General features: G+C 45.1%; 1 protein-coding gene across 1 annotated transcript in view; it reads left to right on the top strand.

The window, feature by feature from the left end:
• The window catches only part of taf7 (TAF7 RNA polymerase II, TATA box binding protein (TBP)-associated factor), a 32,845-nt gene extending 18,389 nt beyond the window's left edge, over nucleotides 1-14,456 (top strand). Inside the window, exons 7-13 of the mRNA XM_080187309.1 lie at nucleotides 69-127; nucleotides 759-831; nucleotides 10,323-10,439; nucleotides 10,887-11,081; nucleotides 11,645-11,757; nucleotides 12,783-12,842; nucleotides 14,248-14,456. Of these exons, the coding sequence (XP_080043435.1) occupies nucleotides 69-127; nucleotides 759-831; nucleotides 10,323-10,439; nucleotides 10,887-11,081; nucleotides 11,645-11,757; nucleotides 12,783-12,842; nucleotides 14,248-14,292 (662 nt within the window). The 3' untranslated portion in view covers nucleotides 14,293-14,456. The remainder of the gene's footprint in view (nucleotides 1-68; nucleotides 128-758; nucleotides 832-10,322; nucleotides 10,440-10,886; nucleotides 11,082-11,644; nucleotides 11,758-12,782; nucleotides 12,843-14,247) is intronic.
• The last annotated feature ends 10,242 nt before the right edge of the window (nucleotides 14,457-24,698 follow it).

Raw genomic sequence — 24,698 nt, 5'->3', positions numbered from 1 at the left:
TTAATCAAAAATACCCAGTCTGTGTTTCACCTTTATTGATATTTGTTGCTTCTTTCCTTGAAATTCAGTCACATGTCCCCTGAAGAATGTCCGTAAAAGGCGATTTAGGAAAACTGCGAAGAAGAAGGTGAGGATTTTAGAGTGACCTATCCTCATTGTATTTCTAACTTATGGTGTATCTATCCTGGAAGTGTTTGATGTGAACGGTACAGAGGGCGCTTCGCTTGATATTTCACCCCGTGCTGTACCTATCCTGGGTGTGTTGACAATATAGAGGGAGCTTTACTCTGTGTCTAACCCAACACGGTGGGTGGCACAGTGGTTAGCATTGCTGCCTGACAGCACCAGGATCCAGGTTCGATTCCTGGCTTGGGTCACTGTCTGTGTGGAGTGTGCACGCTCTTGCCTGCTTGGATTTTCCCTGGTGCTCCAGTTTTCTCCCACAGTCCAAAGATGCGCTGGTTAGGTGCATTGGCCATACTAAATTCTCCCTCAGTGTACCCGAAGAGTTGCTGGAGCATGTGACTAGGGGATTTTTACAGTAATTTCATTGCAGTGTTAATGTATGCCTCTATGTGACACTAATAAAATTAAACTTTAAACAATAGGTTGGGGGGAGCTTTTCTGTGAGCATAATGTTTGGTCAGGCACTGTGGTAGTTTCATATTGAATGCTTGGTCACGAATGAAATCAAAAAATTGATGTTCTAGGAGTCATAGTACAAAAGGGAAACCTCATGATCCTGTTCTTGTTCCTAGTACATTGAGTCTCCAGATGTGGAAAAGGAAGTAAAGAGGCTACTGAGCACAGATGCTGAGGCCGTCAGTGTCCGTATCCTTCCTATTTGAAGAGGAAGTGGGGGTTAGAAAATGGTTTGTAACAGCCTGATAAGGACAGACTTGAAACCCCCTACATGGCCCCAAGACTTAGCAAAGCACTTCAAAGACAAAGGAATATTTTTGAAATGTAATTGTTGACAGCCAGTTCCCATGCCAAAACATTGTGCAAAGAACAAAGTGTTAAATATCCATATCATTGATGGTTTCCTCCAGGTGCTTTGGTTTCCTTCCACAATGTGCAACTTGGGTGGAATAGCCATGCTAAATTGCCCCTTTGTGTCCCAGGATGGCTAGGGGGTGCCCCTTTGTAACTCAAGATGTGTAAAAGGATTAGCAGGGTAAATATGTGGGGATACAGGGATAGGTGGGGTGGGCCTGGGTAAGATGGTCTTGTTAAAGAGTGCAGACTCAATGGGCCAGATGGCCTCCTCCTGCACTGTAGGGATTCTGTGATCTGTATTATGTGTTAACCTGTGCTTGCGTGGATTTTCTCCGGGTGCTCCAGTTTCCTCCCACACCCCAAAGATGTGCTATTAGGCCGATCGGAGGTAATAAATTGTCCCTAAATTAGTTTTCCTCAATGTGGGATGCCGTAAGCATAGATAAGGGTCATGGGTGGAGGGGGGACTGGTAATGTTAAAATGGCGGCGTGGGCTCGTTGGGCCGAAGGGCCTGTTTCCTGGGTTGTTTTTGTTCTTTATATGCATGTTTTATATGCAGTGAGATATGAATAATGTTCCAGGACACAAGTGAGCGATCCAATGATCTTCATCAAAATGTGCCATTGGACCTTTTATCAGATTGGAGAGATGAAGCTTAGTCTCAACATGTCACCCAAAAGTCTGACAGTGTAGCACTTCTCTCTTAAATTCCTTGCCAGTATGAACCTTCCTCCTCAGATGGAATGTTACTCCACGTGGAATTGTTCTTCAGTTGGGATGAGTGGGGGTATTTTTCTCCATGGGTAGTTGGATGAAAGCATTCCTCAGTGGAGCTTCCCTCTGTGTTGGGAGTGTTCCTCTGAAGTGGGAGCTAATGCAGTTGGGTTCCTGTATGGGCAGGTGCTCCGCTCTAGGGAAAGTGCTCCATTTTTGGGGAGAACGTTCCTCTGCAGTGGGAGTGTTCAGAGATTTCCTCTCTGGAACGGGTGAGGGGTGTGTGTGTGTTCCTCTGGGCGGCTGAGGGAGGGAAGGGGAATTTTCCTCTTCATAGGTAGCATTCCTCTGAGGGGAAGCATTTCTCTTCCGTTCAGTACCAATAGCCCTGTTTGGTGAGAATAGAACTCTGCAATTGAAACTCCTTTTTAAGTGCTAGCATTCCCTTTTGAGTAGTTGCACCAAGTCCACCTTGAAATTTTAGAAGATTACAACCAACGCACCCACTACCTTTGCAACCACTTCTTTTAAAACAGTGGGATACAGGCCTTTAAGCCCAGGGCATTTGTCAGTCTTTAGCTCCATTCATTTTCCTAATTATTCTTTGCTGGTTTCCAAACTTTTCTCAATCTTTAGCTGACCGTAATCTTTGCAGCATTGTATATTTTTTTCAATTTAATGCTGTCCTTAACCTCCTTAGGTAGCCACAAATGCTGTATCCTTCTCATTGCATCTTTCTTTCTCAATGGAACATATCTTTTCTGAGAGTTAGGAGATATCTCTAAGTATCTACCATTGTGTCTCTACTATCTTATCTTTCAGCTTATTTTCCCAGTCACTAGTTTCCCAGTCCACTTTAACCAAATGTTGTCTTCATAACTGCAGTTGACTTCAAGTTTAAGATGCTTGTTTCATAGTCACTTTACTAACCCACAAACTGAATGTGAAATTTGACCATGTTATGATTACTCCTGCCTACATAATTCTTTACAGTTAGGTAATTTATTAATCGTATCTCATAGCTTGTTTCCAGGTTGGTTTCAGAACTTGTTATTCTAGAAACTATCCGAAATATACTCTACGAATTCATTCTCCAGGCTATTGTTACTAGAGAGGAGGTGCTCGACAGACTGGAGGGACTGATTGTGGACAAGTCCCCAGGACCGGATGGAATGCATCCAAGGGTTCTGAAGGAAATGGCGGAGGTGATAGTGGATGCCTTGGTGATTATTTTCTAAACGTCGCTGGATTCCGGGGAAGTGCCGGAAGATTGGAAAATGGCTAATGTTACACCGTTGTTTAAGAAGGGTGGCAGGCAAAAGGCAGGGAATTATAGGCCGGTTAGTTTAACATCTGTTGTAGGAAAAATGTTAGAATCTGTGATCAAGGAGAAAATAGCAAGGTAACTTGAGGAGAATTGTTTGGTAGAGCAGAAGCAGCATGGTTTCGTTAAGGGGCAGTCGTGTCTGACGAATTTATTAGAGTTCTATGAGGATGTGTCTAGGGTGGTGGATAGAGGAGAGCCGGTGGATGTGGTCTTTCTTGATTTTCAGAAGGCGTTTGACAAGGTGCCTCACAAGAGGTTATTGCAGAAGGTCAGGGGGCATGGAGTTGGGGGTAGGATGTGAGCATGGATAGAGGATTAGCTGTCAATTAGGAGGCAGAGAGTGGGGGTCAATGGGTGCTATTCAGATTGGCGGATGGTGACTAGTGGAGTGCCCCAGGGGTTGGTGCTGGGGCCTCAGCTATTCACCATTTATATAGATGATCTGGAGGAGGGAACCAAATGTATGATGTCGAAATTTGCTGATGACACCAAGATTGGTGGAACGGCAAATTGTGCAGAAGGTGTGGAGAGTCTGCAGAAGGATCTAGATAGGCTGGGCGAATGGGCCAGGAACTGGCAAATGGAATTTAATGTTGGCAAATGTGAGGTTGTCCACTTTGGTAGGAATAATGGTAGGAAGGACTATTACTTACGTGGCGAAAAACTGCAGCATGCGACGGTGCAGAGGGACCTCTGGGTCCTTGTGCATGAGTCGCAAAAACCCAGCCTGCAGGTGCAGCAGGTGGTCAGGAAGGCAAATGGGATGCTGGCCTTCATAGCGAGGGGGATTGAATATAAAAGTAAGGAGGTCTTGCTGCAGCTGTACAGGGCACTGGTGAGGCTGCAGCTAGAATACTGTGTACAGTTTTGGTCGCCTCACTTACGCAAGGATATTTTGGCCTTGGAGGGAGTGCAGAGGAGGTTTACTAGGCTGATTCCGGAGTTGAGGGGGTTGAACTATGAGGAGAGGCTGAATAAACTAGGCTTGTACTCGTTAGAGTTTAGAAGAATGAGGGGAGATCTCATTGAGACGTATAAGATGTTGAATGGGATGGATAGGATAGAGGTGGAGAGGCTCTTCCCGCTCAGAAAGGACAGTAGGACTAGAGGACACAGCCTCAGGATAAAGGGGGGGCAGTTTAGAACAGAGTTGAGGAGAAACTTCTTCACTGAAAGGGTGGTGAATCTCTGAAATTCTCTGCCCGTTGAAGTGGTAGAGGCTGCCTCGCTCAATATTTTTAAGACCCGGGTTGATAGGTTTTTGATAGACAAGGGGATTAAAGGTTATGGGGAGAGGGTGGGAATGTGGAACTGAGCCACGACAGATCAGCCATGATCTTATTGAATGGCGGGGCAGATGGGGATTGAATATAAAAGTAAGGAGGTCTTGCTGCAGCTGTACAGGGCACTGGTGAGGCTGCAGCTAGAATACTGTGTACAGTTTTGGTCGCCTCACTTACGCAAGGATATTTTGGCCTTGGAGGGAGTGCAGAGGAGGTTTACTAGGCTGATTCCGGAGTTGAGGGGGTTGAACTATGAGGAGCTAGATGGCCTACTCCTGCTCCTATTTCTTATGTTCTTGTGTTCTATCTTTGCTAATTTATCCAATCAATATGAAGATTAAAATTGCACACAATTATTCCAGTACCTTTTCAATAAGCCCACATTATTTTGTGATTTATATGCTGTATTACAATGGCTCTACTGTGAACGGAGCCTAAACATGATTCACAACAATGACTTATTCATTTGCTGTTCCTTATCTTCACTCAAACAGATTCTAAATCTTGATCTTCTGAGCCAAGATACTATTTCACACTGTACTGATCCCATCCTTGATGGACAAAGTTCCCTCACTTTCTTTCTTAATGTCCTTCCAAAACATCAAATGCTCTTGAATATTCAGCTTCCAGCTTTCGTCACCATGCAGCCATGCTTTTGCAATATCTATCATATACTAATTTATTTCTATTTCTGTTATCAATTCAGCCTTGTTATAGTGCGAACCTTCGGGTAAAGAGCCTTTTAATTCCGTCTCTTTAATATTTTTCTCTACTTTGACCTCATTTGCTGAGAACCAACATGGTTTTGTGAGAGGGAAATAGAGTTTGACAAATTTATTAGAGTTCCTCAAGGCTGTGATAAAGGGCAGGCAGTATACGGGCAGCACGGTAGCACAGTGGTTAGCACTGCTGCTTCACAGCTGCAGGGTCCTGGGTTCGATTCTCGGCTTGGTTCACTGTCTGTGTGGAGTTTGCACATTCTCCTCGTGTCTGCGTGGGTTTCCTCCGGGTGCTCCGGTTTCCTCCCACAGTCCAAAGATGTGCGGGTTAGGTTGATTGGCCATGCTAAGAAATTGTCTCTTAGTGTCCAGGGTTGCGTAGGTTAGAGGGATATGGTGGTAGGGCCTGGGTGGGATTGTATTTGGTGCAGACTCGATGGGCCGAAGGGCCTCTTTCTGCACTGTAGGGTTCTATGGTTTATATGTAGTGTGTTTGGATTTCAAGGTGCCATATTAAAGGTTCCCACACTAGATGAGAGTTTGTGATGTTGTGGGTAATAGATTAGCATATATAGAGGATTGGTTAGCTAATAAGGAAGAGCGAGTCAGGATAAATAGATCATTTTTGGGTTGACAGGCTGTAACTACTGGAGTACGGCAGGGCCCAGCCCTGGGACCTCAGCTATTTACAATTTATATAAGTGGCTTGGATGGAAGGACCAACTGTATTGTAGCCATATTTGCTGATGATACAAAGAGTCTATGCCCCTCATTATTTTATAGACCTCTATAAGATCATCCCTCAACCTTCTATGCTCCGAAGAAAAAAGTCCTAGTCCGTCCAGCCGCTCCTTACAAGTCAAACCATCAAGTCCCGGTAGCATCCTAGTAAATCTTTTCTGCACTCTATCTAGTTTAATAATATCCTTTCTATAATAGGGTGACCAGAACTATACACAGTATTCCAAATGTGGCCTTACCAATGTCTTGTGCAACTTCAACAAGATGTCTCAACTCCTGTATTCAATGTTCTGACCAATGAAACCTCATCACTCTGTCACCTATGACTCCGCTTTCAAGGAGCTATGAACCTATACCCCTAGATCTCTTTGTTCTGTAACTCTCCTCAACGCCCGATCATTAAGTCCTACCCTGGTTCAATCTACCAAAATGCATCACCTTGCAATTATCTAAATTAAACTCCATCTGCCATTCGTCAGCCCACTGGCTGACTTTCTTCACTCTCCACTATGCCATTAATCTTGGTGTCATCTGAAAATTTACTAACCATGTCTCCTATATTCTCATCCAAATTATTAATATAAATGACAAATAACAGTGACCCAAGCACTGACCCCTGAGGCACATCACTGGTCACATCCTCCAGTTTGAAAAATGACCCTCTACAAACACTCTCGTCCCCTGTATCCTGTGAGATTTAACTTTAAGTAACAACTCCCATGCGGTACCTTGTCAAAGGCCTTGCTAAAGTCCATATAGACAACAACAATTGCACTACCCTGAAATATCTTCTTGGTTACTCCTTCAAAAAACTAAATTAAATCTGTGAGACATGATTTTCCATTCACAAAGCCATGCTGACTGTCCCTAATCAGTCCTTACACCTCTAAATGCCTGTAGATCCTGTCTCTCGAAATACCTTCCAACAACTTACACCACAGATGTGAGGCTCACTGGCTTGTAGCTCCCAGACTTTTCCCTGCAGCCCTTTTTAAACAAAGGCACATTTACCACCCTCCAATTTTCAGGCACCTCACCTGTGACTATCGATTCAAATATCTCTGCTCTGGGACTTGCAATTTTCTCCCTAGCGTCCCACAATGTCCTGGGATACACTTCATCAGGTCCCAAGGATTTATCTACCTTGATGTGTTTTAAGACTTCCAGCACCACCACCTCTGTATTTTATACACTCCTTATGACATCATATTTATTTCTCCAAGTTCCCTAACATCCATGCTTTTTTCAGCTGTAAATACTGATGAGAAATATTCATTTAGGATCTCACTCATCTCTTATGGATCCACACATAGGTGACCTTGTTAATCCTTAAGAGGCCCTACTCTCTCCCTGGTTACTCTTTTGGTCTTTGTATTTTTTAGCTCTTTGGATTCTCCTCTGTCTTGTCTGCCAGAACAATCTTCTGTTCCCTTTTTGAACATAAGAACATAAGAAATAGGAGCAGGAGTAGGCCATCTAGCCCTTCGAGCCTGCCCCGCCATTCAATAAGATCATGGCTGATCTGTCGCTGCTCAGTTCCACTTTCCCGCCCTCTCCCCATAACCCTTAATCCCCTCTCTTATCAAAAACCCATCAACCCGCGTCTTAAAAATACTTAGCGAGGCAGCCTCCACCACTTCAACGGGCAGAGAATTCCAGAGATTCACCACCCTTTCAGTGAAGAAGTTCCTCCTCAACTCCGTTCTAAACCGCCCCCCTTTTATCTTGAGGCTGTGCCCCCTAGTCCTACTGTCTTTTTTGAGCGGGAAGAGTCTCTCCACCTCTATCCTATCCATCCCATTCATCATCTTATACGTCTCAATGAGATCTCCCCTCATTCTTCTAAACTCTAACGAGTACAAGCCCAGTTTATTCAGCCTCTCCTCATAGCTCAACCCCCTCAACTCCGGTATCAGCCTAGTAAACCTCCTCTGCACTCCCTCCAAGGCCAAAATATCTTTGCGCAGGTGCGGCGCCCAAAACTGCACACAGTACTCCAGCTGTGGCCTCACCAATGCCCTATACAGCTGCAGCAAGACCTCCCTACTTTTATATTCAATCCCCCTCGCTATGAAGGCCAGCATCCCATTCGCCATCCTGACCACCTGCTGCACCTGCAAGCTGGGTTTTTGCGACTCATGCACAAGGACCCCGAGGTCCCTCTGCACCGTCGCCTGCTGCAGTTTTTCGCCCCGTAAGTAATAGTCCTTCCTACCATTCTTCCTACCAAAGTGGACCACCTCACACTTGCCAACATTAAATGCTCTCCTGATTTCTCTCTCAACTTTCCTCCTGCACCCTGTATGCATTTCAAGGAATTCACTTGATCCCAGCTGCCTGTGCCATTTGCTGCCTTCTTCTTGACCAGAGCCTCAATACCCCGAGTCATCCGGGGTTCCCTACTTTTACTAGCCTTGCCCTTCAGTCTAAGACGAATGTGCTTACCCTGAACCTTGGTTAATTAACACATTTTTGAAAGCTTCCCACTTACTAAACATCTCTTTACCTTCCAAAAGTTTTTGTCTGACACCATCAAAATTGGCCTTGCCCCGATTTAGAATTTTAACTTTTGGATCAGACCTATCATTCTCCATGGCTATCTTAAAACTAATAGAATTATGATCACTGGTCCCAAAGTGATCCCTCACCCAGCACTTCTGCCATCTGCCCTCCCTTATTTCCCAAGAGCAGATCAAGTTTTTCCCCCTCTCAACTCGGGCCATCCACATACTGAATGAGAAATTCCTCCTGAATACACACGACAAATTTCTTTCCGTCCAGTTCTCTAATACTATGGCTGTCCCAGTCAATGTTGGGAAAGTTAAAATCCCTGACTGTTATCACCCTATTTTTCTTGGAGCTATCTGTAATCTCCTTACATATTTGCTCCTCAATTTCCTGCTAACTATTTGTGGACCCATAGTACAACCCTATCAAAGTGATTTCCTCCTTCTCATCTCTACCCATATAGACTCAGTGGCGGAACCCTCAGATATATCCCCGTTAGGCCTCTTGCGTTGAAATAAATGCAGCTTAATCCAGGCTTCCCTTGCTCTCTGTCTTGCTTTTGACTGATCTGTCTGGTACTAGGATTATTGACACTGCCTTTACTTCTTAATGTGCTCTTTTTAACTTCCTCTTTCATGATTTGGGACGGCAACTTTGATTAAACCAGTGATTTCACTGATTTCATACCATTCCTTGCTGAGTGACCTTGCAATTGTAAATAAGATGATCAGTATTCATCATGTCGGAGTTAACAATCAAGAGTCAGTCTTTATCAACTTTTTTCTCATCAAACTGGCTCTTTGTGATATTGTTTTCTAAGAAATGAAAGTTCAAGAGATCAAGGTGCAAGCATTAGCAGCTTGTGAAGAGGAAAGGAGGATCCAATTTATGGGTGGCATAGTGGTTGCACTGCTGCCTCACAGTGCCAGGGACCCAGGTTTAATACTGGCCTTGGGTCACTGCCTGTGTGGAGTTTGCACATTCTCCCCGCATCTGCGAGGCTGTCCTCCGGGTGCTCTGGTTTCCTCCCACAGTCCAAAAATGTGTGGGTTACGTTGATTGGCCATGCAAAATTGGCCTTAGTATGAGGGGATTAGCAGGGTAAATATGTGGGGCTATGGGAATAGGGCCTGGGTGGGATTGTGGTCAATGCAGACTCGATGGGCTGAATGGCCTTCTGTACTCTAGGGATTCTATGAAATCAAGAACATGCAGTTTTTGTAGAGTAAAGGGTTAATAGTTAATTAAAGAATGTTGATTATGTACGCAGGATATGGGGAGGGGGGAAGGGGATTCAAGACACACAACAGTCTGTGTCCAGAGAGCAGTCTGTTTACCATGAGGTCTTAGATTTAAATAGTTGTACTTAGATGTAAATAGTTGTACTTAGATGTAAATAGATGTAAATAGAAAAATGAAACTTCATCCAGCTAGAAGACAATACAAGTAAAGGGCAATGATCCAAAGCAGTTTTATAACATTAACCTGGGTGTTAACACAGTGAAAGAGAAGAAGGTGAGGTTGAGAAACGTTTTCAGTTTGGAACTCTTCTCATCAATGAGTAATATGAGACAGTATAATGAATTTTGATTTTAGTGCATTGATGGTTCAGGGTATATGCAGAGAGCTCACTCAAGAAAGATGACAGGGGGATTTTGAGATGACTTAATGTGTTTTAAAAATAGAGGCAGGGCTTGTGAGGAAAGGCTGGACACTTTTTGCTCACATTTTGTGTCACAGACTCTGGGTATTTTAAAATGAAATTTGTTTTCCTTCCACATTAGTGAGGTGAATACTGGGCACATATTGAGCAGATGGAATAATTAATGTTACAATCCTGCACAAGCAGTAACATGCCGTGTACACTTTTATAGACCCTATAAGAACAAGTTTCTCTATTCAATGTCCTGTACTGTTATAACCTGGTTCCTGAAGAACTTCAACTTTCTCCAGCATATGTTGAGGTGAGTTGCTAATGCTTGATTGATGTTAGTTGCTGTGATCTGTTCCTTAACCCTGACCTTGTGTAGGGTGGGAGGTTATAGCGGAAGATGAAACAAAGGAAGTAGAAAACCAGGGCTCACTACCAAACCTTGACAGCTCATCGCCAGGATCATCTGGACACAAACAAGGCCACACCTCAGCAGGTACCTTGCTGAACAGGGCAGAACTTGGTGAATTAATGGAGAGTTGGGCAGGGGTGAATGAATGCATTGGGGAGCAGTGGACTAATGAACATTAGGAATGGGCGAATGGGATGGCAGGGTAGGCAAAGGAGAGTCAGTGGTGGGCGAAGGAGGGAGTAGGGTTGAGCAAAGGAAGGGGCAGGGTTGGATGGAGGAGGGAATAGGGTTGAGCAAAGGAGGGGACACGGCTGGAAAAATCAAAGAGGCGCAAGGGTGGTTGTACAATATGGGGCAGGCTGGATAAATGGGCACAGGGCTGAGTGAAGGGGACAGGAGGAGGGACGTGGTAGTTTGATGGGGACAGGGTAGCAGACTGGGCTTGATTTGTGACTCAGTAACAGGCCAATACATGACTGAGGCTCGAGCAGTGGTCTGATCTCTGAGTAATCTGCTTGCTGTGTTTTACAGTAGAGAGAGATGAACTACGGGAGATCTTCAATGATATTAGCAGCAGCAGTGAGGAAGATGAGGATGAAGGTGATCGCCATGATGATGAGAACCTGAACATCATGGATTCAGAGGAAGACCTGGCCAGGCGATTGCAGCAGAAGCTTGATGAGTCTGAGGGACAGATGCAGCCAAAGCAGGAATCAAACCAAATGGGTAAATTTAGTACTTTAAACAGTGGGCACAGAATGGGGTACATTACCCAGGGCAATGTCTAACCAACTTATCTTCCTTCCTCTAGGCAGAGGCTTTTCTCTGTTGGTTTTCTATCTGTGATGTGTGAGAGTTCAGATTGTGTACTTTGGCAGGCTGTTCAACCATGCACAGCATCATATTCATTTCCACATTTGTAAAACTTGTTGTCTGCAATTATCTATCCCAGAAGAATGACTCTCTTGCTCCCTCCCTCCTTTCCTGCTAGTCTGTGGAGCTCAGTACTCCATGGAGCACAGTCTAGACAAGTTAATCTCAGTTGACAGTGAAATATCAGTGGTGTTAGACAACATGCCATGGTGTTGGTGTGATCCAGATGAACCTAGCCTGCTAATTCCATTTATTGTGTCTTGGTCTCTGCTAGCATGTACACCCTCCATTTTTACCAGACATCAGTCAATGGAGATGAGTTTTATGGGAGTGAGGGGCAGAGGGAGTTGAGATTCAGTGTTGAGGTACTTGGCTTTAGGTTAGTGATTGCTGTGATCCGTCCTGTTTTCTGGCAGTGCTGGAGTTCCAATACGAGATTGAGAAACTGCGAGAGACATTGCGGCTGACCCAGGAGAAGAGGAAAAGGCAGGAGGACCTGATTATGAAAGTGGAGAATTTGGCATTGAAGGTGAGTACTGGGGTAAAAAGGTAGACTCCTTAATTAAAAATGAACACCACTCCCCTCAGCACTCCTCCCTGATAATGCCCCAACTCTCCACATCCCACACCACTCCAGATTTTTTTCAACACCTGCTCCACCTCCCCACTCGCCAAATCCTCTCCCTTTAGCTGAATCCTATCCTCCCAACTCTGACCCACTAGACAGTCTTCCCCCTTACACTTGGACCCTCCTACTTAAGCTCTCCTGTACCCCTCTGTCTCTGTCTCTCACCATTATCCCCTCTCAACCCTCCCTGCACATTCTCTCTTCCCCACTTTCGCTGCCACTTGATTTCTCTCTGCCGTTCTGACTCTTTCTCTTGTTGCCCGTCTCCCTCTTTCTCTCTCTTTTCCTCTTTCACTATCCCACTCCATCTCTCTCTTCACCCCCATTTGCCCCTTCCCCTCTCTCTGCCGTTCTCTCTTTCCCCGTGTTGTGCCCCTCCTTCCCCCTTCCCTCCCTTTCCCCCTTCCCTCCCTTTCCCCCTTCCCTCCCTTTCCCCCTTCCCTCCCTTTCCCCCTTCCCTCCCTTTCCCCCTTCCCTCCCTTTCCCCCTTCCCTCCCTTTCCCCCTTCCCTCCCTTTCCCCCTTCCCTCCCTTTCCCCCTTCCCTCCCTTTCCCCCTTCCCTCCCTTTCCCCCTTCCCTCCCTTTCCCCCTTCCCTCCCTTTCCCCCTTCCCTCCCTTTCCCCCTTCCCTCCCTTTCCCCCTTCCCTCCCTTTCCCCCTTCCCTCCCTTTCCCCCTTCCCTCCCTTTTTTTCTTCCTCCCCCACTCTTGCCACTTGCCCCATTCCCAGCGCTCTGGCCCTCTTACGCCTCCTCGCCCCACCCCACCTTGCCCTCACTTCTCTCTCTCTGCCTCTTCTAACCCCATCCTTTTAATCCACCCCGTGCTGGATATTCAGAATTTTCTGCAACCCTTTGCACCGTGTGGTGTGTAATTGTGAGGTTGACGCATTGCTTAGATATTTTGTCCATTTTGCTTTCTCTTCTAGAATCGTCTGCAGGCTGTGGTTGATGAGATCAAACAACAAGAGGAGAAGGAGAAACTGCAGGTGAGAGTTCATCTTTTCTCATGCAATCTCATACACTCGCACTTCGCACTCTCTCAAAGAACAAAAACAGCCTGGGAAACAGGCCCTTCGGCCCAACGAGCCCACATCGCCATTTTAACATTACCAGTCCCCCCTCCATCCATGACCCTTATCTATGCTTATGGCATTCCACATTGAGGGAAAACTAATTTAGGGACAATTTATTACCACCAGTCAGCCTAATAGCACATCTTTGGGGTGTGCATCCCGAGCACCCGGAGAAAACCCACGCAAGCACGGGGAGAATGTGCAAACTCCTGCAGACACTGGCCCAAATCCATGTGTCTGCACAGCAAACAGTGATAGTCACTGAGCTGTCGTGTTGCCCAGCATCTGGTCCAGTTTAAGCGTACACTAACGACATGAAGCACTAGGCTATTCTCAAACATCCAAGAGCAACCCTTGTATGACCCATCGTGTGTATGCCCCTCATTGGACAACAAGGCAGACCGACATAAAACCTGTGAATTAAAAGAGAAAAACATTAGAATCATTCCACGTCCTTATACATTACCAGGGACGTCCCAATGCTAATGAACCTTATTTAAAACAATCTCCTATATCCTTCCATCTCCAACCCACTCATGTGTCTGCAGACACTCAATATCTCGCACTCACACACACAGCTGCTCGTGCTCCTGCCACCCCTTGTGGGGGTGTTTACAGAGATCACTGACACAAGATGAATTGTGTTGATATGAATCAGTCGTTGAATCTGGCCACAGACTGCTCCCCCCATCATTACACTCCCCCCCCCCCCCAACCCACCATCCCCCCCATCCCCCCAAAAGCACCTCTGCTCTGAGGTGGAAGAACAGCACGAAGACATCTCCCTGGAGTTCAGACTAATGTTCAAACAGCATCATTGATACAAATTATCTAGTTATTATCAGATTGCTCTCTGTGTGACCTTGCTGTGCACACATTGGTTGCCATATTTGTGTATTTACAACAGTGACAATTCTTCTTGAGATGATGAAAAATATGTTTTAAAGTCCATGGCCTGGACTTTACCCAGGCATTTGCTTCCCCCCCACCTGCCGGCTCGCCGCCTCCCTGCTTGCCGCCGTCCTGTTGCACCCTGCAGTGCTCAGTGTGTGTAAAGATGTGAATTTCTTTTGCTTTGGGTACTCATTCTTCACAGTTGTGGCCACTCATTCCCTAAGCACTAAATGTAGCCATTGTCAGTAACATCATCACAAATTTCATACAGAGGACTTCCTGGAGTGATGTCCCAATTTGGCTGTCACCATTGTTAGACAGCTGCTGTCAGTTTGATTTTATTTAAATCACTTGTCTTGCACCCAAGCGTATTCAATATCCATCAAAATGAGGAACATAATGCTATGTCTCTTCCTTTTTCCAGTTGGCTTCTTTACAGGCACAGCTCGACAACATGCTGAATAAATGAACAACTGCTGACAGAAGCTTTTAACAGAGACAATGCCACAGTGTGTGGCTTGCGGGAAGCCTGTTTGACCAGACCCTGCCAACAATCAATATCAGCATTACCATATATGTGACTTGTACATAAACTTCAGTGGGAAACTTCAATAAATGTGTTTTCTAAAAATACTAACATTAGAATTTGCACTTTTAATTGCTCTTGGAAGTACAAGAATAACAGTCCTGCTACAGTTATGCAGGACTTTGAGACTGCACCTTGAATACAGTGCACAATTTTGGCCTCCATATTTAAGGAAGGATATATTTGCATTGTAGGCAGTACAGTGAACGTTCACTGTGATGAGGAAGTTATCCTATGATGAGAGGCTGAATAAATTGGGTTTGTTTTCTCTGGAGTTTAGAAAAACGAGGGGTGATCTCATTGAAACTTAAAAAATCCTGAAAGGGCTTTACAGGGTAGGTACTGAGATTATATTTTTCCTTGTGGAGGACATTGAACTAGGGGACACAGTTTGAAATCAAAGTGTCTCCCATTTAAAATGGAAATCTGATCACTCGACTCAACAGGGGCAAATGCACATTGCAGCAACAAAATTGACTCTCTTTCGAATAGTGTGATAGCAGCTGGAGTAAAGCCTCCACTTGATACTGTCACAACTATTCATGTGCTTCTGACTCTGTCTCACTTGAAAGAGTTGGTAAAGTTCCTCAGTAGAATCATAGAACTACCAGCTTGTATTCATTCTTAATATGCAAAGATCGCTGAGCCTGTTTGGAAGCTACTGTGCGAAGATGCACTATGTAACTGCTCAATCACGCAGAAAAAATTGTTTGACAAGTTAAAGGTGAATAAAATCATAAGAAATCGGAGCAGGTGTGTTGACCTTTAGGCCCACCAACCTGCTCCTCCAATCAATAAGGTGGAAAATAGCATATCTGCCAGTCCTTTCATGTCAATCCACACGTAGAAATGTTTGTCACGACAGATGCATCAGGAAACATGACTGAAGGAAGGAATGGCCAATCACTAACATGTCATACCCATCAGAATCTCAGCACACATACTCTACTGTAGAGCACGCCACCTCAGTCTGCTCATTGGCACATGTATCTCTACAGTAGAAAGTCCACTGTCCACATGGCACCAAGCATTGACTACGTTATTGGCTGGATCAGGTCATCAATTATTATGGATGGTCAGATGGTCTTCATTATACTTTCACAGGTTCCTTCAACCTAGTAGCGGACATGTTTAGCTGTAACACTATCACAGACAACAAGGTAATAATGAAGCAACTTACAACATCAAAGACTGATCATGATGATCTCGTGATTGGGGACCTTATGTGAAGGAATTTGAAAGGGGAATCAGCAACAGGCAGTATGAGGAGAAAGCAAGCGACAATGTAAAAATTGAGCTTGTTACATAGAGGAAGAACTGGCCCTGATCCAAGTTGTTTAATGATGACTGTATTGTGTGTGGAACTGAGAGAGCACCAGCAATCTATATTGCATTGTGCCCAGGAGGGGCAGCTGTGTGTTGAGATGAAATAATGATCCTGAGAAGCAGCCTTAGTGGCCAGCAACAGATTGTTGATTAGAAAAGTTTGTTCGAAACTGCACAGTTTGTATAGTGTAGTGAAAAATCTTGAGTCATGAACTGTACCTCTAGACTGACTCAATGGCCAACTATGGCAATAACTCTTAAGTTGATATTTTTGGACAAGTGCAAGCAGCCCTGAGGAATTGTTTTTGTTTGTTATTGATATATATCATAAATGGACAGAAATATTACAACAAATTCCATAGCCATCACCTCAGTCAATGAAGGAGGCCATTCAGCCCATCAAGTCTGCACTGTCTTTCTAAACGAGCGTCCCTCCAAGCCCATTCTCCCCATCCTTACCCCTACCCCACCCCACAATCTTGCACACTCACCATGGCTAATCCACCTAATCTACACACCTTTGGACTCTGAGGGGCAATTCATCTAACCTGCACAGCCTTGGACACTTATGTGCAATATAGTATGGCCAATCCACCTAAGCTGCACATCTTTGGACTGTGGGAGGAAACTGAAGCATCCAGAAGGAATCTGCACAGACATCGGGAGAACATGCAAACTCCACATAGTCACCCAAGGCCTGAATTGAACCTGGCTTCTTGGCGCTGTGAGGCAGCAGTGCTGACCACTGTGCTACTCCATTCTAGATATGTTACAAAATGGAGTTTACCGGATGTGATTACTCAGGACAATGGAGTGCAGTTTGTTTCCAGTTAGTTAACAATGTTCTGAACAAGATGCAGAATTAATCATAATCTGCAATCAAATGATAGCATTGAACAATTCAATAGGCTGACAAAGGACAGTCTGAGTATATAGGAGGGCCAAACATCTGAACAATGATTTCATATCCTACTTCACATATCAATCCACACATACAGTGACCAGACAGACATCGGCCAAAATTAAAACTGCATGTAACTTGCACATGCCATCAACCATTCATAAGCCATCGTAACCACCAGAATGATAGAGAGTGGGATAGCTTGATCTTGGGTTCGGACATAGCTCGGCACAACATTGAGGGCCAAAGGCCTTGTACTGTGTTCTGTTCTATGTTCTATAATTATCTAATGATAACCTCAAAGCAACAGTCACAAAAAATCACAAAGCAGCAATGTAAAGCAGAAGTGTACTTTGACAAGTGGATGCACAAAAGGGAACTACAGTTTGAAGTTGCAGATTGGGTTGACATCTAATGGCCAAATCATGATCACAAACTCATCATTTCTGTCAAAATCACGTAGCCACTCAATACCAGTATTTATTGTTGGATGAAAACACAAAGTTGAACATAAGATGTTCGATAGCAAGCAGAGAAAGAGATTTCAAGGAAAATGATTTTGAGGATATGTTTCCCTTTGTCATGAATGACTGATTAATCATCCATCTCAACAAATTGACCAGCCTGAATCGCAACCTAAAATTCTCAACACAGCCACCAGAGAGCCTCATGTCACAAAGATTATTTCTGTGCTTGGAGAAAACAGACAAGCTGAACCCAGTAGTCAGTGTTGGCGTCAGGTCCAGGGAGAACTCCATAGGTGAAGAGCTATGCTGTTCAATCATTCCAGTCGTTGCTCAGGAGTCCTTTGATCTTTCTACTCTGTGATGTTACTGTTAAAATACAATCCAAAAACACACTTTATATGAAATAATTATGTTGAATAATATCACACACCTAGGCAGGAGGATATCTTCTACTTCTATAGAATAGGAAAGATCTTGTGCTGTTTTTCTGTGTTGCAAATCTTTTCCACAAATATGAATTTACTGTCACCATGCCCAAATGGTGCAATGTGCAGGACATGGTAATGAGGCTGAAGCAGTCACCAGAATACTGATGAAGGAACAGTGTTTCTGAAAGCTTGTGGTGTTCACTATCAAGTAAACCTGTTGGACTTTAACCTGGTGTTGTGATACTTCTTGCTGTGTTTACTCCTGTCCAACACTGGCATCTCCACTTCAGTGCCTTGGCCCAATTCTCTTGAATTCCTCCTCAACTTCTTTGCCTCTGTCTTTTTCCTCCTCTAGCTCCTGGTAAAATGTTACCTCTTTTGGGCATCTGACCTAATAAGTCTTTATGTGGCTCAGTGTCAAATTGTATTGGATATCCTTCTATGAATCACCCTGGAGTGTTTCAATCATTTGAATGCACGATATTAAAAAATGTTCTGTGTGACTTGGAGTGATGGTTGTCCCACAACATTGTCCCACTTCATTTCCAGGCTGGAAAATGGTTTAAGTAAGCTCAACAAACTGTTGCTGTATGTTGTGAGGAATAAAAGCAGCAATCATTCACAATGAGAATGCAATTAGTCCAGAACTGAACTGTTGTGTTCTGGACGTTTGTCAGTGTTGTTGGAGCTGCACCCAACCAGGCAAGTGGAGATTATTCTGTCACAATCCTGACCTGAGACTTGCAGGCAGTGGAAAGATTTTGAGGGGGTCAGGAGGTGAGTCACTTTCTGCAAAATATCCACTATCTCCCTCCAATAACCCACTCTCAGCATCTACAAGGCACAAGTCTTGGTAGAATGCTCTCCAGTTGCCTAGATGAATGCAGTTCCGACAAGCTTGATACCATCCAGGACAAAGCAGCCCACTTGATTGATAACCCTTCCATAAACATTCATTCCCCCCACAACTGATGAATAGTAACAGCAGTGTGTATCATCTACAAGATGCACTCAGGAACTCACCACTGCTCCTTAGGCAGCATTTTACAAACCCATGACCACTATCATCTATGAGGACAAGAACAGCAGACACATGGGAACGCCACCAACTGGAGGTTCCCCTCCAAGTCACTCATATAGAGCCATACAGGTTACAGTATGGAAACAGGCCCTGCAGCCCAACTTGTCCATGCCGCCCATTTTTACCACTAAACTAGTCCCAATTGCCTGCATTTGGCCCATTTCTCTCCATACCCATCTTACCCATGTAACTGTCTAAATGCTTTTTAAAAGTCAAAATTGTATCCGCCTCTACTACTACCTCTGGCAGCTCATTCCAGACCCTCACCATCCTCTAAATGAAAAGATTGCTCCTCTGGACCCTTTTGTATCTCTCCCCTCGCACCTTAAACCTATGCCCTTTAGTTTTAGGCTCCCTTACCTTTCAGAAAAGATGTTGACCATCTACCTTATCAATGGCCTTTATTATTTTATAGATCTCTATAAAATCACTCCTAAACCTCATATGCTCCAGGGAAGTCCCAGTCCACCCGGCTGCTCCTTACAACTCATTTCATCAAGTCCCAGTAGCATCCTAGTAAATCTTTTCTGCATTGTTTCTAGTTTAATAATATCCTTTCTATTATAGGGTGACTGGAACTGTACACAGTATCCCAAGTGTGGCCTTACTAATGTCTTGTACAACTTCAACAAGGCATCCCAACTCTTTTTTTCCAACGTTCTGACAAATGAAACCAAGCATGCCAAATGCGTTCTTCACCACCCTGTCCACTTGTGACTCCACTTGCAAGGTGCTACGAATCTGTACCCCTAGGTCTCTTTGTTCTGTAATTCTTTCCAATGCCCAACCATTAACTGGTCATTATCAACCATTATCAGGTCCTGCCCTGATTTGATTTACCAAAATGCATCATCTCACATTTATCTAAATTAAACCCCATCACGGCCCACTGGCCCCTTTCAAGATTTAATCCACTTTTATTTGGAAGGTTTTGCTGAATTTACTTCCAATGTCCAGGTCAGCAGTAACTTACTGTATAAAATTAATTCTCCGCTCCTTTTGCCACTTGTTTTAAATCTGTGTTCTCTAGCTCCCAGTAGAAATAATTTCTCCTTATTTACTCCAACATTCTTTACTCAAAGGGTAGTAAGGGTGTGGAATGTCCTGCCTGCAGCAGTTGTGGACTCGCCAACGTTAAGGGCGTTCAAATGGTCAGTGGATAGGCATATGGATAACATTGGAATAGTTTAGGTTAGAGGGTCATTAGATTCATTCCACTGGTCGGCGCAACATCGAAGGCTGAAGGGCCTGTACTGCACTGTAATGTTCTATGTTCAACAAAACCCTGAGCAATTTTGAGTGACTTTATTAAATCTCCACTTTGCCGCCTCTGCTCTCAGGTGAACAATCAAAATTTCTTGAGCATTGGACATGTGGGGAGTTGCTTCTTCCCATACGTTACGGACATTTCCAAAAAAAAAGGTCTTACTGAAATAAAATAAACATCTTTGTTATGGGAGTAAATATAGGGTGCAATTTGTTCACAGTGAGTGCTCTGAACATTCTGTGATAGAAAAACTTGTCAATCATTCAGTATCAACACCCTCAACTGAACAAAGGGATCAAAATGAGTTCACAGCCCCTGCCCAGCAGACAAATTTACATAGGATTCACTTGACAGAACCCTGTTAATGTACTTCTGAATCATTATTGTCTGTACTCGGGTTGCCAATTGTTCTGTTAAACTCTTACAGAGATACTATTTATTATTTATTTTCTAAATAAATAATGTTCTGCTTTATATTGCCATATACTTCTTGTCATTGCATGGGTTAGGAGCTCCCCTGTTTCTATGCATTTTCAATCAGTGAAGCTGTTATTTCACACTCTGACTTGCTGCCTGCTGTCACACTGCAAGCTCTGTCTGTTCCCACTGGGTGGCAGTAAGTGACCAGGGTACTGACTGGCAAGTGATGTCTCACTAGTTAATTCAGTGGTTTCCCTGCTGTCTCTGTGGGTTAATGCACGAACCCAGCATGGCACTGGGGTGGGGAGAGCATGTTTACTAAACTAGATCTGGGAGCACACAGGATGGGAGCACAGCAAAGTAACCAGCATGGAAAATGAAGGCTGTGCAGCATGATGAGACGAAACAAGTTATATTTTATCAGTTGCACATGTAGAGTACAAATGGGAGACAAATATACCAATAATTATGCGGATTATACACTATTCTTTCAAAGCACATTCAGATACTGTTTGTACACAAAAAAATTGTTCAGTTATTTTACACTCACTGTATGAACGACTAAGTCTGAGTTGCCTCAACTTTATGAATAAAAGTGAATAGTATTTGAACTTGGTTGTTCTGTGGTTCAGTTTTACTGTCAGTGGCATCATTGTAATCATAGCATCCTACAGTGCAAAAAGAGGCCTTTTAGCCTATCGCGTCTGTACCGACCACAATCCCACCCAGGCTCTATCCCTATAACCTCATGCATTTACCCCAGCCAGTCCCCCGACACTAAGGGGCAATTTAACATGGCCAACCCACCTAACCTGCGCATCTTTGGATTTTGTAATCTTTTATAAATGCTCTGTCCTCATTTGAAATGCTGACAGGCAAATTCAACACAACACAAAATGTTTCTTTTCAAGTTACTGCAAATATATAAAATCCTTTTGAAATTGGTTGTTGAAATAACAATTGCTCTTTCTCGATCAAAAAATGTTCATTTTGCATCAATTGTGAATCCTGTGTTTGCTGCACCATAGACCACTCAGTTAGCCTTGTTGCCATGACAACTGCAATGATCCTGCACCATCCGTGCTATAGCTTATGGCAATAATAATTACAGGAATGTTCTGGATGTTTCTCACAATGTATCATTATTTCAGTGTAGAGCAGACCCTTTATACAAGATGATCTTACATAACACACTCTGTACTTCCGTCATTAATCTGACATATCCTAGCACCAGAAATTAAAACCATTCCTGATCTGTGGGCTGTCTGGGGACCGACTGTCAAATTCAGCAACCGTCCCCACAAAACAGGCATGTACGGTGGTGACCCGATGCAGAGTCAGGAAGGAGCATTAATCGACTCCCCCCTGCCCTCCACCCCACCAACCCTGGGTTGGAAGCTGTGTGTTACATTTATCACATTGTGGCAGAGGAGCAATAAGACCATAACGTGCAGGAGCAGACCATTCAGCCCATAAAGTCCACTGTGCCACTTAATGAGATCAAGGTTAATCTGATATAATCCTCCCACAGGGGGAGTGAGGGGAAGACGTGTTGAGCAGTGGCATCATGTTGGCAAAAACAATGGAGGATGATCCTTTAACTCGAAGGCTGGAGGGTGAAAAGTGAGGAGAAAGGGGAACCTTTACATTTTGTCTCCATATCTCTCAATGATTGCATTCTCCATGTCAGCCTTAAGGTCTCTATTCCTTGCTGTTTTGTTCTGATCTGGCCCACCTACTCCATGTTATGACATTTCTCCCAGGTCCAAGCATCTCTGATGCTCTCGCACTTGACTCCTTGATGAATCCCACCCTCAGACAATCCCAGCTTGCCCATACATCTGAGCAACAGACCAGTATGTCCCAAGACCCTCAAAACCTGCCGAGACCCTCTTGTTTGCTTGAGCCCACATCCACTCTATGGCTGTTGCTGGATCTCAGCTGAATGCCAGCCATACTCCCCAAATCCAGCCTCTCTCCACACAACTCAAATCTGTGCACCAATCTTAGTTCATTCTTGCCACTGAGTCCGAAAGCTTCACCTAGATTAACGTTCCCAGTTCTGCACTGATGGAGTGTTGCACTGCCAGAGGTGCTGTCATTTTGATAAGATGTTAAATAGAGACTCCATTTGGTGGATGGGTGATATTCCAAATTACTATTCAAATGAATGGATGCGTTCTCCAGCATGTCCTGGGGTCAGTATTTATACCTGTGTCAACATCACTAAAATATTAATTATCTGCTCGTTAGCTCATGATTCCTGGTGGGAACTATGGTGCAAATATTGGTTGTAACATGTCCTAAATTACAGTTTTAAGAGCAAAGATTTTTATTGATATGGAAGTAAACTGAAGTATTTTGGGGGCCGGGGGAGAAAGGTTCAGGATTTAGACAGAGATTTAAATCTTGGGTGAATCATCAGGGCAACAGGAACCCATGTGGGTGTCAATCCATCTCCCATCTCCACTCAACGTCTGGATCTCACAGTAATCTTTCTTCATAAACTGGAGTAACTAACACAGAAGGAGGATTGGGCAGTGGCATTAATGTTAGGATTCAATGGAAATGAATAAGGGAAGAAAGACTGGGAATAATTGAGGTGAGGAGGAGGTTGATCTAATAGAAATCAAAAAGGCCAAGTAGTAGATCTGGGAATGATAAACAAGATGGGGGTGGCTGTCTGGAGCTGTGGACCTCCATTGGGCACCTCCGCCATCCGGCGGCAACAAGGCCCGCCAAGGTGTATCCAGGCGACAGGCGAGGATGCGGTAGTGGAAGGTGTGCAGCAGCAGCCTGTACAGGAAACGCCTCCGTGCAGTGAAATTCCATCCAAGCAGAGGAATGCTCGGGCGGGATCCCACTGCACACCTGCGCCACCTCACCACCGCGTGCACACTCGGGGCCGAACATGACCATCCTAATGTCTTGGATGGCTTTGGCCGCACGCCAGACGGCTACCCCCGTACGTTCAGCCGGCAGGTGGGAACTCATTCAGCCCGCACCTCTGCCATCCAGCACGTCCCCGATCCTGGTCACCCCAGCGCCCATGGTCCTCCACTCCGCCAGCCACCTGAAGTTGTAGAGCTGGAGGTGCAGATTCCTGAGCAGTGGCTCTCACTCGATAGCCGCTACTCCTGACGGGGGAGAACTGCGTCGCGAGGCAACTGCGTTCTAGGCCGTGAGGAAATCCTGATAAAAGACGGGCAACTCCTGCAACAAGGACAGAATACGCCTGAGAGTGATAAGCAGGAGCTGCGCATTGTAATCCAAGCCACTAACTGGAGGAAGAAATATGTCACCAGGCCACGCCATTGTAGAGGAGGCTCGACGTAGAGGTATCTCTGCAGGGTCTGGAGGTGGAAGGTCGCTACCTGCGTGCGGAGGTGCGCCAGACCTTGGCCACCCTCCTCAAGCGGGAGATGCAGAGCCTCGGCAGAGACCCAGTGCAGTCGATTGTCCCAGAAGAACCACACGAGGGTTTTCTGCATATTTGTGACAAAGCCAGGGGAAGGGGTCAAAGCGACCAGCCGGTACCACAGCATGGAGGCGACCAGCTGGTTTATGATGAGAACACTTGCCCTGTAGGACAGCACTCGGAGCAGTCCTGTCCAGCGAGCCAGGCGGGCGGAGACTTTGGCCTCCAGCTCCCACCAGTTCTCTGGCCAGGATTCCTCAGCTGGGCAGAGATGGACCCCCAGGTAGAGGAGGTGGGTCCCGCTCCAGATGAAAGGCCTGAGCTCCTCTGGAAGGGGGTCTGTCTCCCACCGACTAACCAGGTGTCCGGAACGCTTGGCCCAGTCGATCCTGGCAGAGGACGCAGCGGAGTACACCGCCTGGCATTCTCGCATCCTCCGCAGGTCAGCCAGGTCTGTGAACGTGAGGAGCACGTCATCGGCGTAAGTCGACAGGACCACCCCTACGTCCGGGCCGCGCGGATTCAAACCCGACAACCTCCTCCACAAGAGGCGCAGGAATGGCTTCATGCGTATAGAATACAATTGGTCGGACAAAGGGCTGCCCTGCCGTACTCCTCTCCCAAAGCAAAGGGGAGCCGTCAGCGACCCGTTAACCTTAATCAGACACTCTGCGGCAGAGTACAGTAATCGGATCCGGGCGACAAAATGCGTCCCGACCCCAAATACCCGCAGAGTTCCAAGTAAATACTTGTGCTCCACCCTGTCGAACGCCTTCTCCTGATCGAGTGATAAGACTCGAGTGACAGACCAGCCCTCTGGGAGTGGTGTATTAGGTCCTGGACCAGATGGATGTTATCGATGACATATCAGGTAGTTCATACTCTAGCAAGACAACCTCATTAGGCTGGCTGAAGTCATCACACCACCCATAAGCTGCAATTGCATTATTGCCCTATGACTTTGCCTGTCTAACTAGACCC

Source organism: Carcharhinus amblyrhynchos, chromosome 4 (genome assembly GCF_965287045.1).
Source record: "Carcharhinus amblyrhynchos chromosome 4, sCarAmb.v2.hapA, whole genome shotgun sequence".
NCBI lineage: Eukaryota > Metazoa > Chordata > Chondrichthyes > Carcharhiniformes > Carcharhinidae > Carcharhinus > Carcharhinus amblyrhynchos.
This window is presented reverse-complemented; position numbering and strand designations above follow the sequence as displayed.